This window comes from Lissotriton helveticus, chromosome 8, assembly GCF_964261635.1.
Source record: "Lissotriton helveticus chromosome 8, aLisHel1.1, whole genome shotgun sequence".
NCBI classification, from domain to species: Eukaryota; Metazoa; Chordata; class Amphibia; order Caudata; family Salamandridae; genus Lissotriton; species Lissotriton helveticus.
The window spans coordinates 1,183,631,255-1,183,657,650 of record NC_136069.1 but is presented as its reverse complement, the minus strand read 5'-3'; the positions used below and the strand labels follow the sequence as shown (position 1 = coordinate 1,183,657,650).

General features: G+C 44.3%; 1 protein-coding gene across 1 annotated transcript in view; it reads right to left on the bottom strand.

Moving 5' to 3' along the window:
- The window catches only part of PPEF1 (protein phosphatase with EF-hand domain 1), a 387,937-nt gene that overhangs the window by 26,515 nt on the left and 335,026 nt on the right, over nt 1-26,396 (bottom strand). The window contains exon 15 of the mRNA XM_078656153.1: nt 13,144-13,228. Coding sequence (XP_078512279.1) covers nt 13,144-13,228 — 85 coding nt within the window. The remainder of the gene's footprint in view (nt 1-13,143; nt 13,229-26,396) is intronic.

The window sequence follows — 26,396 nt, the reverse complement described above, 5'->3', positions numbered from 1 at the left end:
ATTGGTTTTTGGATGTATCTGGTTCCATTGTCATTAGTACCCCGGTCGGGTCGGCCAAGAAGTCGAATTTCTGCGGTATTTTAGTTGACCTTTCGAGCATCCGAGCAATTGGTGAAATTAGGGTTTGCTTTAGTCCTTTTACCTGCGCTTTTATCTTTTTTTGTACCTTAGGTGCTTGGTTCTTCCGCACCTTTTTTATCAGGGGACCTGTTGATGTTTCCTTCCCAGAACGCACCCCCAATTACCTTGTTATTAGAATATTTGTTGGATTGCAGTGGCGTTATCACAGCGCGGACGTCCGCGCTCACACCTGCTTGCAACCTGCGTGGAACCTGCCACCTCAGGACTTCTTTGGATTTCGGACTCACGCACGAGCAAATCAGTCAAACGCTGTGCTCCCAATTTCCAGAGAATGCGTAGGGAAAGTGTAGTGGATGAGAGTGTAATAATCACTCCTTCAGCCTTCTGCTTGTAGCTCTAACCCTCACCCTCACGCTCACCCTCACCCTCCCAAGCCCGTCTGCCCCTTGAGTAAGGGCAGCTGCCGTCAGGGAGAGAGCGGGCGGGAGGGAGGAGCTGAGCAAATAACTATTGTAATTGAGGATCTCTCTTGAATTGTAGTGAGTATTTTGGGGTAATTTAGCCCGCTCAGTGCTTGTCAGTCAGGTCAGTACCCCCCCCCCTCCCGTAGCACCACGTAGCTCTCTCACCGTTATCGCTGCCGCAGGCCGTGGGTCGTGGGACTGATGCCGGAGTGCCGGGCCGGGCTGGGCAGCTGGGCGGCGGGATTGAAGATTGGAGATTGGAGGGCTTTGGGGCCGGGAGCGTCTGCTGTTACGGGCTACAGGCTGCTGGCTCTCCTCAACGCTCTCCTCTCCACATTGCTTCCCCTCTCAGCCCGCCCCTGTTTTGGCACCGTTTGGCACCGTTTGGCACCGTGCACCGTGTTCTGCCTCCCCGATTGTCCGTTCCGCCACTCTGCTGCTCTCGGCTACTCTCTATGAGCTCGTTGCTCTCGATGTCTGCTCTCTAGCGCCCTCTCTGCTTTCACACACACTCACAAAGACACCCAAACACATATTCCCCTACACTACGTTCTCACTTCCACTTACTCAACCCCATTACCTACTCATTCTAACTTATTCAACCAAACCCATTCTCACTTTCATACTTTCTTGTGCTACTCATTCCCTCTCCCGCTCACTCATTTTCACCCATTCTGAGTTTCACTAACTCCCTGACTGCTACAGTTATCACTCACATATAGACCCCAACACACTCTGACACTGATTCTCACTCACACTCACTCTCACACACACATTTACTCACACATGCTCACTCTAACAAATTCATTCTCTAAGACACCCACTCACAAATGCACAGAGCACCAACTTTAGAATTATTTTTTTACTTATATTGATTCTGCTGGTGACTCCTCCATTGCAGCAGCAGGGCAGGATCAAGCGCTGGACACAGGATCCAGCAAGGCACTGTACAAATTAGGAGCCAAGCCTAGAGTGACAAGAACTCCAGCCCTCAAGCTCTCTTCCAGTTTCTGATAGGGCTGGGTTTCCAGCACTATCCATCTCTCCAAGCTTGTGATCGTGTTGGAAACTCAGCCATATTCAAAGCTGGGATAGGGCTTCCCTAGTAAAGTCCATTACATATGCTCAGGGCCTGTAAATTAAATTCTACTAGTGAGCCTGCAGTATTGTTTGTGCCATCCACCAGAGTAGCCCTCTAACCATGTTTCAGGCCTGCCATTGAAGAGCCTGTGTGTGCAATTAATGCCACTTCGACTGGGCATTTAAAACAACTTGCCAAGCCGTAAACTCCCCTTTTATTATACGCAGGTCACCCGTAAGGTAGGCCCTAGGTAGCCCTATGGGCAGGGTGCTGTGTAAGGAAAAGGTAGGACATATACCTTTATGTTTTGCATCTCCTGTCAGTGACAAACAGCCTATCTTGTTTTTCACTACTGTGAGGCCTACTCCTCTCATAGGTTAGCATTGGGAACTTTGTTATACACTTTTAAATGGTAATTCTTTGTCAGAAAGACGTAGTTTTTTAATGTTTGATGTGTTTACAATGATAATGATAAATCCTCCTTACTGGTGAAGTTGGATTTCACATTACTGTTTTAGAAATGCCACTTTTAGAATATGGATATTTCTCTGTCCTTTTAACTCTGTGTGTCTCCAATAAACGTCTGGGCATGGTGACACATATACTTTGCATTCCCTCTAGACAGCCACAAACGCAGGAAGGTGAGGCTCATCTGCATGCTGATCACTTATCTGCAGTCTTATGGGTCTTCCTGGGCAGGGAGGAATGGTAGGGACTGAAACTTACACTACAAAGGGTAGTGGCCTGACCCCACACAAAGGACGATCACCCCCACAGATAGCATGGTAGACAGGACTGGGTTGAAAGGGATCCTTGTGCACTTCAGAGCACTCCTTTGAAGTCACCCCCTACATCAAAGGCACTAATGGTTATAAGTACTGGGTCTCTCACCCCCTACAAGCAGACACCTCTGGATCTGGGAAAGACTTCTTGTAATTCTGAGGGTGGTCCTTGATTCTTCCATCTGTGAGTCCTACCCTTGCGGAGATGCCTCTCCAGTTCTGAACCTCAGAATTGGGTCCTACAGCTGTGTTGCTACAAAATCAATGCATCTCCTGCCTTCATATAGCAGAACCGGCACATCAACCCGGTTGCCGGAGTCAAATCAGCGCATTGCATCAGAACCAGCACTTTGCCTTAAGAGATGGATGCATTGGACAGTATGTCGCCACCACTGCAGCTTGGTGAGATTGGCGGATCCCCTTGACTGCATGGCAGAATCTGTTGCATCACTCAATGGCCTCAGTTCAGTGTAAGCGAAAGTAACTTTTTTATTTTTCTACGCGCTTTCCTGCATTTATTCCTTTAAAATTCAATATCTCATCTTCTTCTTACTATAATGTTGTCATTTCGGTCTTGCTTTGTTCATAATATAATAATCTATTTTGATTAACCTGTGAGGAGTCTTTTTGTGGTGTTTTCATTGTATTACTATGTGTGTGTGTGTGTGTGTGTGTGTGTGTGTGTGTGTGTGTGTGTGTGTGTGTGTGTGTGTGTTACACAAATACTTTACACATTTCCTCTTTAGCTAAGCCTGACTGCTCTCTGCCAAGCTACCAGAGGGTGAGCAAAGGTTATCTTTTAGTGTGTATGTAGCTTAACCTAGCTTAACCTGACTAGAGTGGTGGTTTCTACCTGGCCTGCGTGTATACCTCAGTGAACCAGGAATTCAATTTCTAACACTGCCACTGTTATAATTGGTGTAGAAAATGTCTTAGAAGGCACCCACACATTTTCACTACTGGCACAGCAAACATCCACCACTTGTGTGCCCACTGCATTCATGGAGGAAATAAAAATGATGCTAGAATCAAATCTCAGACAAGACACTGGGGGCATATAATCAAGGACATGCGATAATTATCAGTCATCGCGCTTAGCGCGATTTACATTTTCGCTGTATTACATCGCCGTGTTAGCAACGTATTATCAATGTTTAGCTAACAGGCGATGTAATTCCAGTGAATAACAGGAATAGCGCGTGAAATCCAGTGAAGATTTCATAGCGTTAAGGAGAGGCTTGCAGATAGGGGAGTGTGGACCCAACATGGCAATCCACCTCCAATTATCAGTATGCCTAAGTCATTTTAAAAGCAGGAGCTACATACCTGCGATAACCGCGGTTAGCCAGTTATTTTTATCGCTTCGCGGGTCTGCTGTACGGCTTGCTAATATCACGAAGCGGTGTAGCGAGGATTTCAATGTTGTTTAGCTAGAGAACGCCTACTTTGCATGTAATTAGCGATATTGATCGCTAACATGCAAAGTAGCAAAGAAACACGCACTAACGCTTGTTAGCGTGTCCTTGAAAATAGGGTGATCAAAACATTGCCACTTTTTCGGCGCTATGTGCCGAAAAAGCGGCGATGTTTCCCTTAATAATATGCCCCTTGAATACCCATAATCCTCGAGCCGTAGCTAAAATCTTTTTGCTGACCTTCAGTTTTGGGTGGCAACACAATTTGGAATATAGCACAACAATTACATGTACAGAAGCCTTTTCAAACTATGCACTGGGGGACTTTGTCAATGCAAAATTCACTCACCCAGATACTCTAGAGGAGAAATGTAAGTCCTGATTCGCTGTTACAAACATTATAGCTCAATTCAAAACAAGGAGTACAGGCCCTTACCATCAGTACGAGCCTTTTCTAAGACCCTGAGTAGTGATGGTTTTCCAGTGGAACTTTATATCGAACTATGTGACCTTATTAGGCTGGTCTTGTTTGAACTTAACAAGGAAATTGCTGGAAATGGGAGCATGACTCAGTCTCTAAAAGAAAGCATGATAACACTTTTATATATCCAAAAGAGGAAGATAGAATACCTCAAGTATTGGAGGCCAATCTGAATTCTGAATGTGGACTACAAGATGCATAGTGAAGGTAATGGCCAACTATCAGAAGAAGGTAATTATGAAGTTAGTCTATCCTGACCAGTCCTGTTGGATAACCCTAGATCACGATATAATCATATATGTAAGAGACCAGAAGGTCCAGGCAGCCTTTATTGGTGTAGACCATGAAAAAGCATTTGAATTTGTTTCCCTTGAGATTGTAAATCAATCACTGAGGGCTCTGGTACAGGGGGACTTTGTCTGTGTCACAATATATAGAGACATCTCTAGCACCACTTTGGTAAATGGATGGGAAAAAAACCTTGGCAGTCAAGTCTCATTCAGCCACACTGTTCACCCCTTCTGTTTGTGCTATAGAACTCCTCACCGAACACATCAGACAGAACAAGAACTTCAGACAGTGACAGTGCAAGGCAGTAGTGGCAAAGGTGAAATAAATGTTCAGTCTACATGAACAATGCCTTAGGTCTCTGTGTGAACAGACACTCAGTGAGCACGATATAGAGGATATGCATCAATGATGGCTAAGCGCAAAGCAGAAGCTGGGACTCAGGATCCACAGGAGCCTGATGACTGAACAGAAGACTCAGGTTCTGGGGAACATGGCACTGCCAGTACACTAGAACATTGCCGGAGTCTACCTGGTGAAACACAGAATAGCAAAAGCCATTAAGTGAAGACCCACCAGAAGGGAGGCAAAGGAATACCACAATCTTGATAAGACATTTCTTGTGCGACTGGGTGAGGAGCACTGAGCAAAACAAAAATGAAAGCCATGCTGGTTTCCTAATGGCCCAAATCCTCCTACTGCCAGTGCATAGGCACCTCAGATGGAAAGAACAGGTGAGCCTCATTTCCTACAACTGGAAAATGCCACAGTACTATGCAGTAGTGGAGAAGTGCCTGAAGGAGTCTGGACTGGAAACAGCAACCCCAGACTAGTGGACTCCGAATATCATCCAAGCATGTATCTGGGCAAAGGATATCAGTGAGCGGATCAGCACCCTGCCCTACAACAGTAGCAGACCATATGCGGGAGAGCATTGCCTCTAAATGCCTAACCAACAAGCACAAGGACAACACCTGGATGACATTCCAAGGGGGCCTGCCAGTGTGAGTATTCATGAGGGCTCAAAGCCTAACATTTCTTTCCAAGAGGATGAATGGGACACAAGATAAACTATTACCTCTTCTGGGGGGTGCACCAACACCAAGGACATGCTAAGGACCCAAACTATGGGTTTGGGTCCCTGAAACCTACAAAGACCATCACTGTTGAATCGGTAATGCATAGGCTGGTCCCAGGGAGGCATGCACTGGGACATCTACAGGACTGATGGAATCTCAAGTGCTGTTTTAAATATTTTTTTCTGTTTTTCAGAAACTGCGTAGACTAGTGAAAGAGTTCTCAACCATGACCTGCTGCAATATGCTATAACTGATGGATCAGACAAGCACAGTGATGAAGACATGCGAGTATCTGAAGGGGATTTCCATGTGGTCAACCCCATGAAATGCACGCTGAACGCCGTGCATATTGGGGGTTGGCTTCCTGCAGTGGGTTGAGCATATGTCCAACGAGTCACTACACACTGGTGAAGGCTGAGCAAAGCAGAGGGATTGAGCATCCGTGGGGTTGGATATACAGCGTTGAGCTAGGGGCAGGGCCCATTCGAAGGGTGAGGGCCATGCACAGATGGGGGGCATGCGTAGCCAGGGATAGCCACTCCCAGGGGTTTGGGTGCAGTGCCTGGTAGCAATTATGTCATTTACCATGTCATGAGCGATGAAATATGTGAGACCATAAGCAGTGCACAATGGAGGAACAAGTTACAGTTAGCTCCCTAAACAACAACTGGCAAATTTCAGTGTTTTATCAGCTTTTAAACCTTAGTTATTAACTCATTTCAACACCTAACTATAAACTCACCTTTAACCTTTGTTTTTTTATCAGTGAATTTATATGTAAAACGTTACTTACCCTGTAACCATCTGCTCATAGCATGAAGTGCTGTAGAGGCACATGCTCTACGTCCTCCTGCCAGCTATTGTTGGACCCGGACATTGGCAATTTGTTTTTCTTCTAAGAAGTTCGGGAGTGGCAAACAGATCTCTCTACAATGGATGCACTTTTGAAGGACTTGTGGATGGAGTTTCCACTAGTGTACCTGTTAATGAGTCCTGCTGATCAGGACCGCAAAGTCATTGTCCACTCCCGGAAGATGCTCCGCCAAAAGGTGACTGTTGTTGCGGGCTGCACAGTGTCAAATATCCTGGGTTCACTCCTAAATCTGAAGGCAGTGAGTGCCTCCCTGCATCTAAATTTAGAGCATCGCTGTCACGTTGTCTGTCTTTAAGAGTTCATTTATGTCCTGGAGAATTAGTAGAAATGCGCTGAGGGCTAGTATGACAGATAGCATTTCCAAGCAGTGGATGTGGCGGCCTCGGTGTTGAGAATACAAGATACCTTGGACTGTCATGTGATGAAGGTGTGCACCCCACCCAATGAGGAAGGCATCTGTGGTAATGGTCACTTGTGGAATGGGATCTAGAAAGGGCCTGCTGGTGAATAGATTATCGCTGTTCTACTAGCGGGGGAATTCTGGGCCTTTGTGGTCACCAAAACTAGAGCATCCCAATGCCCTTACGCTTGTGCCCAGTGCCATGATAGACACTCTTGTCCTGGTCACATGCCCAATCTGGTGTTTAGGACGATTGCTATGCAAGAATCCAGCATGTTCAATACTTTCATCATAGTTCATGTGACAGTTTGTTTGAAATAGAGGCAGCAGAGGCTGGCATGCCATCACCCTCTTTGGGTTTGGAGATGCAACTCTTTCTTGTTGATGGTGAAACCTAGCTTGAGCAGAAGAGACACTGCTGTTTGACTGAGTGCCAGGCATTGGCCTTCTCTTCTGCTCTTTCTCAGCCAGTCATTCCGACATGGAAACACATGAATGGCATGTCTGTGCAGAAGGGTTGCCACGGCTGCCAGGCACTTGGCAAATACCCATTGGGCTTTGGTAACCATGAAGGTAAGAACCTTGAACTGATAACCTTGAACTGATAGTATTTTCCACTTACCATGAAGCAAATGTGCCAATTGGGCACTGGCTATATAGGGATGTGAAAGTATGAGTCTTTCATATCCAACGCATCCATGAAGTTGCCTTCTTGTAGCAAGGGGATGACATCTTGCAATGTGACCAAAAACATGAGGGAGCTACCCCTATAGGTTATACAGGGAGGGGGTTAGTGCAGACTTCAAAAAAACTTTTTCCCTGTCAGTTCTTGTTCTACATTCAATAATTAATTTACCAAAAGTACAAAAGTCACCCGTTGGGACTTCAAGATTCAAACTCTAATTTGAATAAAAAGTTTTTTTAAATACAATACTGGAAGTGATGGTAATTTGTACAGTAACCCAAAAACATAATGCTTTAGTCCACTAGCTTGTTGTCGGCCTAAATGTTTAGTGAGTCTGCCGTAATAATCCAACGGGTGACTTTTGTACTTTTGGTAAATTAATTATTGAATGTAGAACAAGAGCTGACAGGGAAAAAGTTTTTTTGAAGTCTTGCAATGTGATAAAGTGAAAATGTTTGGAGGAAATGAACCTGTTTAATGGTCGGAAGTCAAAGATTGGCCATAGCATGCCATCCATTTCGACCATAAGACAGTAGAGGCAATAGACACCTTCCCCATGTTGGTGTATTGGGACGGGTTCTATCGCACCCTATGCTAGGAGCAACAGTACCTCTTCCTGCAGGAGAAGGAAATTGTCTGAATTCTATACTCAATGGGGTGGGATGTTGGAAGGGTGTGTGAGGAATCTGAGACAGTGCCCTTCCCATGCTGTAGAGAGAACGCACTGCTCAAAGGTGATGTTTTCACATTGTGACAGTAATTGGGCTATCCTTTCCCCAACAGGTGTAGTGAAATCGGGAGGAGGGGGGTGAAGTCACTGTTGATTAGCAGAGGAGCCCTTGGGGGGACCACCTCTGCCTTTGCCTCTGCCATTGACTCTGTAGGCACCCAGATGAAAGACACAAGATTCAGTGGGTACTCGTGGCATATCCGTGGTGTTCAACAGCCACTGGTTTTAGCAATTATGAATTTAAAGCACCTGCTGCAGAGTTCCTTCAGCATTCAGCTTTCAGGCGGCAATAAAAATGTCAAGATAACTCTTGTGATTAATGTTACTGTTAGACAGAGAGATCGGAGTTTTGTCTAGGGGCAGTTTTGACTCGCCATAAAGTAGTGCAGAGGGTTAATATGCATGCTGTAAAGAACAGAGCTGTATTTTGTGTGGATAGTTGAGTGGATTAGTAAAGCCAGCCTTTACCAGCGCTTTGGATAGCTGAGTGGATTAGTAAAGCCAGCCTTACCAGCGCTTTAAAGCAAATTGAAGGTATGTGAGAGAGGGGCTATGGAGAGACGAGGGACACTTTTGCCGAGTGGTAGTGAGAGCACCCAAGGAGAAGTCATGTGGGGGGGGGGGCAAAAAAGACTGTTGCACCAGGCGCCACCCACGCTAAAGCCGGCCCTGCTGCAGCACAAAGGTATATGAAGGGAAGCCAGTACTAAGACATGGTGCCCCTAGAGACGTGCAAATGTCAGATACTTCTAAACACACCTCAGCCAGCAGGAGCTAATCCAAATCCTGCTCCCGTGTTTTAGACAACAATAAGCAGCACCAGCAGAGCTATTATGTGGGACCCGTAATGCAAAAAGTATAGACAGAACCATCCCTCAAAAGGCTACCATCTCTGGTAAGAACTCTCACTCTTCTAGCAACTCTATATGCCTCAATTGTCTCTCCTCAGTGCATAATTTGTAAATATATAAATAAGTGCAGGGGCCCATAGTTGTTCTTGTGAACCCACGACCGGCAATGCAGAATAGCTTGGTTGCCAAAATACGTAGGCTTCCTAGTCCTGATCCCACCTCGAGCCCATTTCAACCACTTTTTTTTGCATCCCTGCTTTCTCCTTTTGCCTCCGTTTTCCTATCTTTTGCTTTAACCTTCTGCCTTTTTTCTAAAGTTTACTTTCGTGCTGTAAGTTAAATTCTGATGATGGAAAACAAGTACCATCCCCAAACCTTTGCAGCATTTTCATTGTGGAGAAGGTGCTCCTTGTGACCTCATTGGCATGTGGTGTCATGGACAGATCCCAGACTTGGGGGCCGATTAGGATGGCGGTTTTTCCGCATCCTCCGGGCCGGCGGAAGTGTCCGCCGGCCTGGAGGATGCGGAAAAACCGCTGCGGAGCCTCCAAAGACCCACCGCCAAATTAGGATGGCTGGTGGGTCTGGAATTCCGTCCGCCGCTTTTCCGCCGCGGTCGGCTTCCGACCGCGGCGGAAAAGCTATAACATGGCAGGCGGTGTCTATGAGACACCGTCCGCCATATTAGGATGTTCGTAAATACATGCTTTTCCACGGCGGCTTTTCCGCCATGGAAAAGCATACGGACATTCACTTTGGGGGCCCGTTGCGGGCCCCCTGGGTGAATGGGGGGTGGGGGGTGCACATGGGGGGTACCTATGGTACCCCCCTGCATTTGCGTGCACAAAGCAGCAGGCACCGTGCGGTGCCGGCCGCTTTGTGCATGTAAATGTAAAACATGCTTTTTTAACATTGCGGCGGGTGCAGCTTGAAGCTGCACCCGCCGCAATGTTAAATATAGAGGATGTGACCGCCACCCTGGCGGTCACATCCTAATCAGCACGGAGGGAACGCCGCAGCCCCTGCGGACGTTCCCTCCTCCTCAAGGGTGGCGGACGGACGCAAGTCCGTCCGCCATCCTAATCGGCCCAAATGTTTGCTCCTAGGTTTCTCACTACTGTTCATGATATTGTCCACAAGTCATGATCTCTGAAGATAGATCATAAATGGCAGCAGGTGTGTCCCCAGGAGGTCACAACACGAGATTGGGAAAAAAACACGAGACGTGTCGGTAAGTAATCGCTTCTAACAAATCCAGTATAATATCATACACATGACTTATCTCTCACACAAGAGGCTCTAGGCCATCGATGACACCAGGGATCCACATTGCCCTAGATGTCGTAATGCTCAGACGGATTTTCCACATATGGTGCGGCTGTGCCCAACAATCCAGACGTACTGGGTGGCGGTCCTCGAGGATCTGACCGGGTAACGCGGTGGACAATAGCCCTGGACCGGCGTGCCTGTCTCCTGGGCTTGATTCTAAGCGAAAAGTAAGCAGGCGATTCCTGATGCTGGGTCTGGTTGTAGTCAAGCGGCGTATTGCGATCCATTGGTTATCCCAGTAAGGGCCATTATTAGCGAAATGGAGGGCGGATCTACGGGAGTGGGCTCTGGCAGAGGAGGGACACATGCGGAACACCAGGAGGGATGACACACTTCCCGAGGTCCTACTGGCATGGGGAGCAATGATTCAGGAGATAGCAGGACAGACCTCCCAATCTATACCGGAAAGTTCAGGGTTGACGTCTTCTGTGCCGGGGGAGGCCCCAGGACAAAGGGGAGAGACGCACAGAGACCCAGCATAAGGATTATAATGCTTAGACCTCAAGTTATAGAGACCCGGCAGCGGGGGGGGGGTTATTGGGAGGGGGGATGGAGGGGGGTAGGAAGGGAGGTGGGGGGAGTTTATTACTGTTGAGTTCTGTTTAAGCACAAAATGATGCTGAGAATATTGAAGAATGAGGAATCTCCACGAATGTAACCATTGGTCTAGACTTTTACATGTATTGTTGGTGAAACATAAACCACCTAGGCTGAGGCGGGCAAGCTGTATGATTGTATTTACACTTGATCTACTTATTTGGAGTTATAACACTAATAAATAATTTTTTTTTTAAAAGTCTTGATCTCTGACGTTGGAGTGTTATGACTTGTAGAGGTCTTCTGGGCCATTCATTAAAATTTATGTAAGCATGAAATTGACCCCAAATCAATGATGTGTTTTCCAGCCTATTTGGGTCACTTCAATGTGATGTTGCTGGCATGCATTGTGTTATGAAGCACTAAGTATAACTAAAAACAAACTCCCTGGACTATGGGGAAAGGGACATTGTGGGGTTTGGGTCAAATTAACAATGGGTAATAAAACCTCTATTTTCAGAACCTGAACTATGTAATAGGTGGAAGAATTGTGCAAACCATGTGGTCCATAATGGTTGATGCTCATACATAGGGCTTTAACAGTGAAAAACTGCATGAGCAGAGTTGACACTTGTCCCTTAATTTTAGGATGGGTACCTTTACAGACTTAGAGGCTCGTGACTTGAAGAATTACACTTCACAAGGGTTGTGTGCATGTTTGTGGCAGAGTTGCAGGGCTGACAGTAAGCTTTCAGTCTTATTTGCTTTCACATTTTTTGTTTCAATTACTAATCTGCTCAGTTGTGGTAAAAATATTCTTTGCGACACCAAAGACTTCTGCAGTGCCTTAAAAATAACAGTTAATAGCCTCATCAGTAATTACAAGGTGCATGAAATACCACAGACCTGTTATGTTTCTCCTTCAGATTTTGACAGAATCAGACCCAGATTGGTTGCCACTGTAATTTCTAATTTCTAATTTCTCAGGGGATTCTCTGAGTTCAACAAGTACTCCGGTGTATTCTGCGCCCCCAGGGTGAACAGGGTCACTGGTATTGTTAACTTGGGAACTGTAGAATTAATACCCTTTGCACAGTGGAACCCTTAATGAGGCCCTAAATATGGAAATGGAGAGAAGAGGATGAGTCTAGAATAATGACTGGGAATATGAATGACCTACAGTTTGAGCATTACAATTGAACTCAAGACTTGACATCTATCAGATGTAGAAGGAGGCTGCAGCACTTTAATTTAATCTTTCAAACCATTAAATTGATCCTTTTTGGAGTGCATTTGAAAACCTTATTACAGCTAGAATATGTAGGTAATTACAATATTTTAATATGTATGAATGATTTGAAGCATGATATATTGTGGCCCAGGTTTGTTAACAGAAGGGCTCCAAATCAGATTCGGCTTTGCTGGATCGACCCAGAACCCTTGTTTCCGACTGAATCGTCCAAACTTCCCAATGACCGATTCAGATGCCTGGAAACAGTTAGCGCTGTCTGAATTAGTTCAGGAAGGCATTCAGGCAGGTCGCGTCTTTCAGAGCCAAATGGTACAGCTCTATAGACTCGGTTTTCTGAGCTAGCAAATACGATGACTGATTCAGAAAGCCGTTTTGATTTGGTTTGTCTGGAACTCATTTGCTGCCGGAATCGGTCTTTGGCGGACCATAGCAGGCCCCCCCTTCATCCGAGGCCCTCAGAATTGGGCCTGTGGGGGTACCCGAAGGACCAACTATGCACAGTGTGGCAGGCACCATGGGGTGCCCACCACAAGATGCACTATTTTCCCCAGCCACCCTTTTCTTCAATGAGAGCATGTGTTCTCATACGGAACACAGGCTTCAATAGAAGTCAATGGGAGTTCTATCAACTCGTATCCGGAAGCATCCTGATGCATCCAAATCGCTCGGTCGGACTCCCCCGATCCAAGTCGTTTGGAAAGCATTTCGGAACAAAATCAGCCGGAATGCTTTCCGAACGAGATCCGATACGACCCCTAAGTGTTGTGTATAGAGAACAATGACTAAAAATGGGAGATGAAAGGAGGCAACTTACCTGAATGATCCTTGTCGATTATATTGAAAATGATTTCCAGGTCTGTCCTGTATCTGCATAGGGTTTCTACCAAGGACGGTTGCACCTATTTGACAGCAGAAAAAGAGATACGTTTACATAACATATGCATGTGTTGTGTCTGTGAGTTTGCAGCTAGGAGCAACGTAAGTTTGGTACATTGTGTGATCACGTTTAAAATGGTTGTTATTATACTATTTAGTTGTTAAAATGTTGCAAAGAATTTCCAAATAATAAACATGCAGAATTAGGTAGGTGATGTGGCCTAGTGGTGACATTCGGGTACAACATTAGATTACAAACAAAATAGCACTGGGAGTGACATCATGAAAAATTATATCAGCCATATCATAAACCTTACTTTAATGGCTATGGGTCTATTTTCTAACTCATTAAATGTTATGATTTACCTAAAGAGCAGTAAGTCTAATCAGTTACATGGAATTATTTTTGATATCACAAAGTATTACTTCAGATATTTTACTCACCACCCTAAGAAAATTGAAATAGTAAAGGATTTACTACAGAAATTTGAAAAACAAATCCAACATTAAGAGGGTAGGAAAAGACCATGAAAATGAATAGGAGAATGAATAGGAAAAAGGAGCTATGGTAGGTTCCCCCATATGAATAGAAAGTAGAAAAGAAAAAAAAAAGATATGTGAAAAACAAAAAAAGAATGAACAGATTGAAAAAGGAAAAAGAGGGAATGTTATGTTAGCAGAAAATATAAAGCACTAACAATTGCGCAAAGTTGTCAAGCCGCTAACACTGTAGAAAAAAGGAAATAAAGCCCAGGAGGACAATTTATTTCAGAAAAGGCCAGGTTTTCAAGGCTTTCGTGAAACAGAGCAAGGTGGAGATGGATCTAATATCGGGCGGAAAAATGTTCCATGCATTAGCAATTGTATTGGTGAAACCTCTGCCGCCCCAGGTGGACCTTTTGAAACTCTAGGCCACCAGTAGTCCAGAATCACCGGACCTGAGGTTTCTCACTAGAAGGTACCACTTGAAGCCCTTTTTCAAGTAATCTGTGCCATCGCCATGAAGTGCTTTGTGCGCTAAGTAAAGGTCTTTTAATTTGATTCTCTGTCTGGCAGGTAGCCAGTGAGGCTGTCTGATGGCGAGGCAACAGATTAATGTTTGGGGATCCTAGTCAAGGCCCGGGCTGCAGTATTTTGCAGTACCTGAAGCTTATTGCTGGGTTTTTCCTGCATGTTGCGGTATAGCACTTTGCAGTAATCTATTTTAGCCAAAACTAGGGAAGAGAATACTTTTTTTTGGGCTTCAACCGGGAGTAAGGGAAAGAGTTTTTTTTAACATGCGAGAACAAAGAAAGCAGAGGATGGAACTGCTTTGCGCTGAGAACTGAGGTTCAGTTTGGTGTCTAAAATTACACCCAGGTTTTTAACTTTATTTACTGGAAGAGGAAGGGCACCTATTTCCTGAGGCCACCAAGTTGGAGTCCAAGGCGATGGATAAGTCTCAAACAGGATGACTTCCATTTTCCCTGAGTTAAGTTTAAGACAGTTTTAACTGATCCAGGGACCAATTTCTGACATGCAGTTATTGAAATTTATACCGGAAAGATTTTTAGCAGATGACATGGCGTAGGAAGTCAGATCAAAACTGAAGGATCTAATTAAAGCTGCCAGGGGTTTAACGTAAACATTAAACAAGGTGGGGCTGAGGGCAGATCACTTTGGGACCCCAAAAGGTAGGCAGAAGGGATCGGATACAAAGGAATCCAGTGCCACCACCTGTTTCTGCCAGATAGGAAGGATCCTAGAAGTTTAAGTTCAGAGCCCTTGATACCCACAGCCTGGAGACGGTCAATCAGTATATTATTGACCGTGTCAAAGGCTACCGATAAATCAAGCAGCACCACAGCTGTGCTTCCCCCACCATCCGCTATCGCAGGGATCGCGTGGGTGGATTATATCAGGGCTGTTTCGGTGCTGTGGCTGCTTCTGAAGCCAAATTGGGTTGAGTCTAACAGTTGGTAGTCAAATAGACAATGAGCGAGTTGCTAATTCAAATCTTTTTAAAATAAATCTGGGGGAAGGTAAACCAAAGACTAAAATAAGTAGAAAATGGGAAGTAAAAATTCGAAGTCATACAACTGAAAAACAAACATTTTGAAAATACCAAGATACAACAAGAGCAGTAGGTGGAGGTTCCCGATTTGGTTCACCCCACACAATGGGTAGTAAAGAACTGTCCATGCAACAATCCCTGACAGCTACTGGTGTTGGTAACTAGACACAATATCGGAAAAAAAATATTGAATGGACATAATATCGAATTCAAAATATAGAATGGACATAATATCGAATGGACATAATATAGTTGTTAATAATATCGAAAGGCAGGTAAGTAATATCGACTGTCAAAATATTGAAGTACATAATATGGGCATTAAAATACATCGAATTTTTATTAATATCGAATTGTTTTGTATGCTAGTATATGTTTTTAAAAGTGTATATTATTTTTGTAATATATGTTTAATTTTTTTTAAGTAATTAATTTTATGTTATTTAATTTTTACGTAATTTAATTCCGTAGTGGGGTATGGGTTTATAGGGGAATAGGGTGGGAAGTAATTTAATTATAGTAAATTAAATATTATTTTTTAGGAATTATTAATTAATTTTAATTTAATTTTGCGTTTTAGATCTGTAGCAGATTGTGGGTTTATAGGGGAATAGGGTGGGAAGTAATTTAATTGTAATTAAGTAAATATTTATTTTAATGTATTGGTATTGATAATTAATGAATTGTTAATTAATTATTAATTGGTAATGAATTTGTATTAATTGGTAATTACTTTTTATTAAATTAATAATTGATAATTATGTTAATTGTACTCATTTATTATTCATAGCGGGTTGTGGGTTTATAGGGGAATAGGGTGTGAAGTAATTTAATTGTAATTAATTAATTATTGAAATATTTTTTGTGTATTGATAATTTACTGGTAATTATTTATTAATTGGTATTTTGTTATTTATACATTTTTGGTATTGAAAATTAATTGGTTATTACTTAATTATTAACAGGTAATGAATCTCTAATAAATAATATTTATTTGTATTTATAATTAATTAATTAATAAATATTATGTAATTGGTAATTAATTTTAATTACTTTTTTATTGGTACTGATAATTATTTTATTTTTATTAAAATATTAAATCATTACTTTCCCTACTGTTGCACTCACTGGAGTGGGAATAGTAATTTTTACCCCTACACTATCCAACGCTTTCCCTACTGTTGCACTCACTGGAGTGGGAATAGCAATTTTTACCCCAATGCTATCCAATGCTTTCCCTACTGTTACACTCTCTGGAGTGGGAATAGTAATTTTTACCCCTACGCTATCCAACGCTTTTCCTACTGTTGCACTCACTGGAGTGGGAATAGTCATTTTCACCCCTACGCTATCCAACGCTTTTCCTACTGTTGCACTCTCTGGAGTGGGAATTGTAATTTTTACCCTCCCACTATCCAACGCTTTCCCTACTGTTGCACTCACTGGAGGGGGGAATAGTAATTTTTACCCTCCCACTATCCTACGCTTTCCCTACTGTTGCACTCACTGGAGTGGTAATAGTAAAACGTACCCTCCCGCTATCCTACGCTAAAAAATATTGAATCTTTTTTATTGATATTACGTTAATATATATGTATCAAAAAATAAAAATGTATGTTTATTTTTTTTAACTTACATTAATTAATAATTAATTTTAAGGTTATTTAAGTATTTTTAAATATGCTTTAGTTAATTATATTTATTATTTCATTAATTTTACATTTCTTTTAAAAACATTTTAAAAAATCGATATTTTGACTAACTATATTTTTTACAACGATACTTTGGATTCTATATTTTTGTACTTACCTGTTTGTAGATACAAATTCGATATATTGGCATTCCATATTTTTGCCTAAATCTTTTGGCAGGTCGATTTTTTGCTCCCCGATATTCTGTCAGTGATCCACTGGTGTTCCGTGGGGGGGGGGGTTGCATTGCAATTTCATGTGGGTTCCTCAGATGTTTTGCCCAGGGAAATCAAGAAGCAGGAAATAGTGGAATGCAATGGATATTCTCGCTTCTCCAACAGCATTTCCTATTCCTGCTCCAGGATGAATCATCTGCGAATATCAACACAGACAGCATCCACCCACTTAATGGGGTAGTTGTTGGGGAGCGCAGGGAGCTAGACAGGGTGATGATACAATACCATGAAGGATGCTTTACGGTAGATTGGGATAATTGGATATTTACGAAAGGGAAAACTGTGGTTGGACCAGACCGGGCATCTCTCATAAGTGGAATTAGTGGGTTAAGTTATGATTAACTCAGCTGGTGGGGCTGTGTGAGCTGGCAAACAGAAGCTTAGAACAGGGGACTGGATGGAAAGCTGTTAAGCAGTGCTGAGTCAATCATTGTCCTCAGCACTGTGTCATTTGATTTGAACTATTGATAGCAGCGCACTTTGCATAACTAACCATGGTATACAAAATAATACTCAGAGTTCATGGTAGGAGGTTTCAGAACTTTGCAGAACCTTAGTCCTAGGTTGGTATGGCTGATAATAATTGCCTACAAACATTTATTTTGTGTATAGCGTGTAAGATGAAAGCACTTTAGAAAGATACGTTTTTATTTATTTTAAGAGTCCTCTTTGGCCAATATCACTTTGCACTACAGGACTTCATTCTCTGAGATACAATGAAGGGATTCACAGATGAGTGATGTTGGCCAAAAAGCTAGAATTGGCTTTCTGAGTCAAATGTGACTTGGAGGCACTTAGTATCAGTGCATTTACATTTAAATTAATTTTTTCTGGCAGCTAACAACGGTTGTGGGTTTACCAGTCACACTTTAACTCCTTAACTTCTGAGGGTTTTCCCCAGGTGCTGAGCTTTTTTTTTTTTATCTTTGGGACAGTTTGTGCTATTTCACCACGAAAAATATCCAAGCCAAATGAGCATCTTTTTCCTACCATGGGGTCGATTCCGATCCGTAAAAAATCACCGTCCGTACGACTCGCATCCAGAGCCATTTCCATACGACTCGTACGGACGCCGTACGACCGGACGATTACGATCCCGATCGGGCTACCCGGACGCGATTCGTACGGTCCACGTCAGGTAAGGGCGATTCGTACGGAAAAGCGCATGATCACCTACACACCGTACGGCACGTACCCCCCATGATCGCATGCCGTACCCCTGCGATCATTGGGTGTACGTGCCGTACACCCAGCGTACATGGGGTACGACACGTACCCCATGTACGCTGGGTGTACGGACGTACCCCATGTACGCTGGGTGTACAGCACGTACCCCCCATGATCACAGGGGTACGCGCCGTACCCCTGCGATCATGGGGTGTACGCGCCGTACCCGCGGGGGCGTTCCGTACCTGTTTCGGGGCGCACTCTGACTGTACGACAGTTTCCAGCTCCCGTAGAAAAAGGGACGTACAGAGCGTACACAACATGGATCGTACTTGCCGGGTCGTAAAAAGCAGCCGCGAACCGTATAAACGTCGTGTACAGTGGCTTCCGAGGGTGATTCGTATGGGAATTTCAGTCGTACGGTCCCTGGTACGATTCGTACGACGATTCAGGGCGCTTTCTACGGGATCGGAATCGACCCCATGTTGGGAATTCTGAAGGTAGTTTGAGTTATTGAATTTCCCTGTGGGGGTATCAAGCATATAGCCAACTTGAAGCAATGTCTTTTCTGAAATATCAAAAAAGTGCTGTGAAAGAAAAGTCTGTTTTCTTCTAAGAATGGTATCAACAAAAGATCTGCTGTGCTATGATCACCCTCTTCCCAGATTTCAGGAACTGAGTTGTAAAAATTACTTTTTACTACAGTTTTTGCAAATTTCTAAGTCTTAGTAATTGCTTTCTATTTTTGCAGTTTCTATATACTTGCAGATTGTGGGGGAGGATGTGTGAAACCCATGGGTGAACTTGGAGAGCAATTTATTTCTGAATATGATATAAAATTTGGAATTCAGTAAGTGATCATTGGTGCAGATCACAAATCGTTAAAATCAAAAACCAATGTAAGCAAGTAGGAAAAAATAGAAATAGGTGACAATGTTTTCATCTCATAATTTTTTTGCTGCATGGTCAATCTACAAAAGTCTATCTGACGCTTCGGATCACAGGGGATATGTAATGTTTATGGGTTTTGAAAAACATACAATACTCAGGACCACAAACTAACTTGCAGCTGATAATATTTTTTCATAATATAGACACCATTCATCAATTCATAAGGTAAAATCTTGTGAAAGAAAAATGGGCATGAATGAAAGTTATGCATTTTTTAAATGCACCCAAGAATCTAAATGTAAGAAGAGTGGCTATTCATATATCTTTGAATTTGGGATTACCCATAATAATATTATGTGATTCAGAGGGCATTTAGCAAAATGTATTGTTTCTTACACACTGACTTACATCTGGAGGCCAAAAATGGACAAGAAATTCAATAACTAATAACAAATATGTTACTACAATGTGTTGACATTCTTCTCTCAGTAAAAATAGTACCACATCTGTGTTGGGCAGCCTATCACCCACAAACATTAAAAGACCCCAAAATGCTACATGGAGATATCACAATTTTTCCATGTAATTCAAATTTTCTGGGGATGTGGGTAGCTGTGGTATTTGGGCCCAATGTTGTCCAGAACCCAGTGAAACCTATCAAATGCAGATAGTTCTGATAACTAGACACCAAGGAAACTTCAGGGTAGTGTGGCATGCATGGATCCCACTAATATTTCTTACCCAGAATGAGCTGCAAATGTCAAGATTTGGCTAAATCACAGAATGTTTCTGTGTAGGAATGTTGTAGTATGTGGGAATTGGCAAACGTCCAAGCACTCAGCATTGTTAGACTTCTCCCAATAAAAACGGCTCCCCACTTGTGTGGGTAAGCCTATCATTTGTGACAGGAAAAGCCCCAAAATGCAACGTGGAGACATCAATATTTTTCCATTGAATTTTCAATCTTTTCGTGGAGATGTGGGTAGCTGTGGTACTTGTGCCCACAGTTGGCCATCATCAGGGGAAATCCACCAACCACAGACATTTCAGAAAACTAGATATCAGGAGCAGTCCAGAGTGGTGTGGCTTTGACTAAATGCAGTACCTTTTCTTACCCAGAATGCCTTGCAAATGTCAAACTTTGGCTAAAACCACAGATTTGTCTCACATTTCTTTGACAGAGACTTGGGACTTGGAATGTGCAAGGTCAATGTAGTGTGAATGTGGTTATCACATGGTTACAGTTTTGGTTTGTTCCCATCATGTGCATTAAATACTCACATTTGGAGGGACAGGTTTGTATTGGGAGAAAGTGAGAATGCAAGGTGGAATGACTGTGGCTATTGCCTGAAAGTACCTGAGATTTGTCATATAACTCTGAGAAAAATAATGTTTTTGACCCATACAATCACATTTGCAAGGAATTCAGGGAAAGTAATTGTTCTGTGATCCATGCATGCCGCAGCACCCTAGATTCCTCATGATCTTTAGGTTTCAAAACTGCCCTGGGCTGTTATGGGCCCTTGGCTATCGGCACCAGACCAAAATGTTGCAGTATTTGGCATATATATATATATTTTTTATTTATAGATTTATAGAGCGTGAGCTTAACCAAAAGATATCAGCGTGCTTTACAAGAGCACCAGTTGTGTTACATAAGGACACATTCATTTTTGTTAGGCACGGGGAGATTACATGATTTTACCAGAAACTCAGGATGTTGAGCGTCATTGCCGAGACTCGAACCTGGTTTCCCAGATTTGAAGTAGACTGCCCTAGCCATAATGCCACTTCATCTCCCCATTATACATTTGCAGCGTGCTGAGTAAGAAAACATGCTGGGAACAATGTTAGCCAGCCACTCCAACTTGGATATTCTTTGATTATAGTGGTCACAAATGCTTAGGATTAGTAGGGTCCACTGTTCCCAGTAAGGTGCGCGCCTGTGCGCCCGCGCACCTCTGTTTTTCCCAGCGCGCAATGCTGTGTGTGAAGCGGGCACACACAGAACATCTCAGAAAAGCATTCCTGGGCAGAAAATGCTCATGCACTTCTTGCCTTTCTATTCTAATTAGAGCGCGGTTGCCAGGCTGATTGTGGGCCTCTTGAAAGTATTTATGTTAATCACAGCACCCATCAAGGGCTGCATTGAACATAAATACTTTCAAAAGGCAAACCATCAGCCCAATAGCTGCGCTCTACTTAGAAAAGAAATGCAGTACGTTTACGAACAATCATCTGAAAGCGCATGTTTGTGCTTTCAAACTTGCTGCATTTCTTTTCTAAATAGAGTGTGGTTGTGGGGCTGATTGATTGCCTTTTGAAAGTATTTATGTTAAATGCAGCCCTTGATAGGCGCTGTGATTAACACATACTTTCAAAAGGCCAACAATCAGCTCCTCAGTCGCGCTGCTTTAAGAAAAGAAATGCAGCAGGTTTAAAAAGCCCAGCGTGTGCTTTCAGATGGTCCTGGACCCAGAAAGCACACGTTATGCTTTTAAACTTGCTGCAACGCTCATATGGCTAAAAGTGCTTCAATAGTTAACCCCTTCGGCAGAACAACATGTAGGTGGAACTCTAGTTCACTGGAAGAGCTGGGATAAGGTGGTCAGTAGTTGGTTATTGGTTGCCTCTTTTGACACACAAGCACTCCATTTTTCCACTTAGGTCTGTGAGCACGACTAGCGGCCTGGTCCCCAAAGCACAGCAAATAACTTCTGCACAGCAAAGCGAGGCAGGTGGAGAACAAGGCTGAGCACTCATTTTCACTACCTCTGTTTCCAGACAAGTCTGCAGAGCATGATTGGTGCACTGGCCCCTTTAGCACAGCAGCTAACTCCTGCACAGCAGCTATCCCATGTACTACATAGCAGAGTGGGACAGGTGCAGTGAAAGGCCACTACTTTCCACTACATATGTGTCCACCCTAGCCTACAGAGCACTATTAGCACCATGGTCCCATTAGCCCAGCAGCTAACTCCTGCACAACAGCTATCCCATGTACTGCATAGCAGAGTGGGACAGGTGAAGCGAAAGGCCACTACTGTCCACTACATCTGTCTGCAAACTAGCCTACAGAGCACTATTAGCAGCCTGGTCCCATTAGCACAGCAGCTAATACCTGCACAGCAGCTCACCTCTGCACAGCAGAGCGAGAGAGGTACAATGCAAGACCGAGCACTAGTTTTCACCACCTGTTTTTCCACACAAGTCCACAGAGCACAACTAGTGCCCTTCTCTCTTTAGCAAAGCAGCTAAACCCTGCACAAAAGCTAGATCCTGCACAGCAGCTAACCCTTTCACACTAGAGTGAGGCAAGTGTAACGCAAGACTGGAGCCCTGGTTTCCACTACCTCTGTTTCCAAAAAAGTCTGCAGAGCATGAATGGCTCCCTGGTTCCTTTAGAACAGCAGCTAACCTCCGCATAGCAGCTAAACTCTGCACAGCAGGGTGAGACAGGTGCAACGCAAGGCTAGGGCACTAGTTTCCACCCAAACACCCCATCTATTTCCACACAAGTGTGCAGTGCACTGTCATCTCCTTATCCCTATCTGACATTTAACCCCGACAGCAGCACAGTGAGTCTAGATTTGTGCTTAATGCATGTAATGCATGGCTACCTCAAGACCAAAAGACAAGTTAACCCCTTCAGCACACAGTGATGCTGTGCAGAATAACCCCCTTCTGGTGCCTCGTTAGTTTACTAGATCACGAGGGGCCTGGCGACAGGGTGGTTAGTGGCTGACAGTGGTGAACTATGTTCTCATAAACACCGCCCCCGATGCTTCCACACAAGCGGCTTCTCAATCAACTCCTCACAGCTGTATAAATAATACGGGATAGGAAAATTAGCCCTGCCAGCTAAGCCCGGCATGCTGTTAATCTGACAGCGGTACAAAAGGGGGTGGTGATGGACGGAGCATCTGAACCAATCAAACACTCACACCCAGTCAACAGATCTGGGTTTAATCCATCACCGTTCTGTAGCCCACTCTGCCACCCCAGTTCAGACATGGCCATATGCAAATCAGTCTGACCCTGTGCCTGTTGGGAACAGTCCAGCCCGAACTGCTAAGCCATGCCTTCCATGGTCCGGAATCAAGCTTCCTAGGACCGGGTTCTGGCATTTCAGCCTTCTTCAGCCAGGCTTGCTTGAATCCAGTGGCAAAGTGAACAAGGGACTCAAAGTCTGAGCATACCCTGCCAACTTATGGCGAACAAAGCGGTACAAAAGGGGGTGGTGATGGACGGAGCATCTGAACCAATCAAACACTCACACCCAGTCAACAGATCTGGGTTTAATCCATCACCGTTCTTTAGTCCACTCTGCCACCCCAGTTCAGACATGGCCATATGCTAATCAGTCTGACCCTGTGCCTCATGGGAACAGTCCAGCGTGAACTGCCAAGCCATGCCTTCCCTGGACCGGAATCAAGCTTCCTAGGACTGGTTTCTTTCATTTTAGCCGTCTTCAGCCAGGCTTACTTGAATCCAGTGGCAAAGTGAGCAAGGGACTCAACGTCTGAGCATACCCTGCCAACTTATGGCGAACAAAGCGGTACAAAGGGGGTGGTGATGGACGGAGCATCTGAACCAATCAAACACTCACACCCAGTCAACAGATCTGGGTTTAATCCATCACCGTTCTTTAGCCCACTCTGCCACCCCAGTTCAGACATGGCCATATGCAAATCAGTCTGACCCTGTGCCTCTTGGGAACACTCCTGCCCGAACTGCCAAGCCATGCCTTCCCTGGACCGGAATCAAGCTTCCTAGGACCGGTTTCTGGCATTTCAGCCGTCTTCAGCCAGGCTTGCTTGAATCCAGTGGCAAAGTGAGCAAGGGACTCAGCGTCTGAGCATACCCTGGCAACTTATGGCGAACAAAGCGGTACAAAAGGGGGTGGTGGTGGATGGAGCATCTGAACCAATCAAACTCTCACACCCAGTCAACAGATCTGGGTTTAATCCATCACCGTTCTTTAGCCCACTCTGCCACCCCAGTTCAGACATGGCCATATGCAAATCAGTCTGACCCTGTGCCTCATGGGAACAGTCCAGCCCGAACTGCCAAGCCATGCCTTCCCTGGACCGGAATCAAGCTTCCTAGGACCGGTTTGTGGCATTTCAGCCGTCTTCAGGCAGGCTTGCTTGAATCCAGTGGCAAAGTGAGCAAGGGACTCAACGTCTGAGCATACCCTGCCAACTTATGGCAGACAAAGCGGTACAAAAGGGGGTGGTGATGGACGGAGCATCTGAACCAATCAAACACTCACACCCAGTCAACAGATCTGGGTTTAATCCATCACCGTTCTTTAGCCCACTCTGCCACCCCAGTTCAGACATGGCCATATGCAAATCAGTCTGACCCTGTGCCTCATGGGAACAGTCCAGTCCGAACTGCCAAGCCATGCCTTCCCTGGACCAGAATCAAAAAACATGTGTACCATGTAGATCACAGAAATGAGTGCGAGTAAACTAGGAGCAGCACTATTAAAAAATGTAATGTTTGTCAGAAAGGTGATATGGAGAGATGAGGTGCATTGTTGGTGAGGAGTAGTGAGGGAGTTCATGGAGGAGGAGGAAATTGGGAGGGATGCCACTGTTGCACGGTGTGCGCGACTAGTGCTAGGGCAAGCTTTGGCTGGGGGTGTAAGCCCCCCCCCCCGAAGTTCGGGTCTAGTTGCTCCCCTGATCACAGTGTCTGTCATGGGCTGCATTTAACATAAATTCTATCAAAAGGCAAACTATCAGCCCCACATTTAAAAAAGAAATGCAGCAAGTTTTATATAGTGCAAACTCAACCCAAAGGTATTGGAGCGATTTACATGATTTATTTATTTATTTTTATGCATGGGGAGATTCAATGATTTGCTGAGAATTACAGGATGTTAATCTGACACGAGCCTCAAAACCCATCTCCTAAGTCAGCAGCTCCAGCATTAAGTCACAACCTCTACCACAAGAGCAGAATTATTTTCAATATTATATACAACTTTATGCCACAAGCAATCATTGGCAAAGCCAATAGTCCTGGTTTCTTGTAGGTGTAATGTTACTTGTATTATATATCTGGACGCACTGACAGAGGAAGTAAAATATCAGTCGGTGGCGCACTATGCTAAGCACAGATATTTAGCTTAATTGCTTTTAAGCCACGCCCTTAATTGCATCGGTCACAGCCCTTTGAGAGACCATCAGTTTTTTCATCCCACTTAAAGCCATGGTCTACAAGTGAGGTTGGGTTCTTGGCACACATAGCCTTCGCTGCAGTTCACAGAGACCTTACTCTGCCGCACAGAGAGGAAACAAATTAGAGGGAACATTGGTAGGGTCCCCTAGTTGCATCTGCCCTTCATGAAAAGAGAAGGGAAATTATGACATTTGCAGAGTACTCTGGGTAAACAAACGTGGCGGATCCATGCAAGCCACCTTGCCCTGGGTTCTCCTGGGTCTCCAGGTTTCAGAAATGTCTAGGTTCTTTAACATTCCATGTGCGCTGGCTGAATCAGAGCACAAGTACTCCAGCCTTTATCCTTGGAAATGGAGAAGAATTTGGGATTTCTTTGGGTGTAGTTTTGGTATATGGGCTGGCAGAGAGGGTTGTAATCCCCCATTGTGCCTCCCCCCGGGCGCAGTTATACTGTCAGGTGCACAGGAATGAGAACCAATGCTAAGTCAATCAAGCATCCCACCCCATTCCTTTTCTCTCTTTTCCCCCCATGGTAATTTGGTAGGCTTTAAGCCCCCCTGGGTGACCGGATTTGCATGTTTATTCCTGCTCATTCCTGGGGGCTGGAGTGGGGCAGAAAGCCAATCAGACCATCATGGTAAAATATTGAAAAACATAATGCGGGGTAGGGCTGGCTCATCCTGATACCAGACCCCTATCCTAGGCACCAGAAAGCCTTTCTGCACCATAAAGGAGGTAGACTGGAGTGTTCAGTTCCTATCTTCCGTTTCACGGGACAAGAAAACCCACTAGACACAAGGGATTGGTGTCCATAAAAGGAATGGTGTGTGGCACTGGATTAGTCTTGCCATTGGGTCCTAGCCCTGGGCACCGGGTAGTCTTTCTGCCACCCAGGGGAGACAAAAGGTGGAGGTTTACCCAGCTGCTATAGATGTCAAAACTACAGCCGAAGGAATCTTTG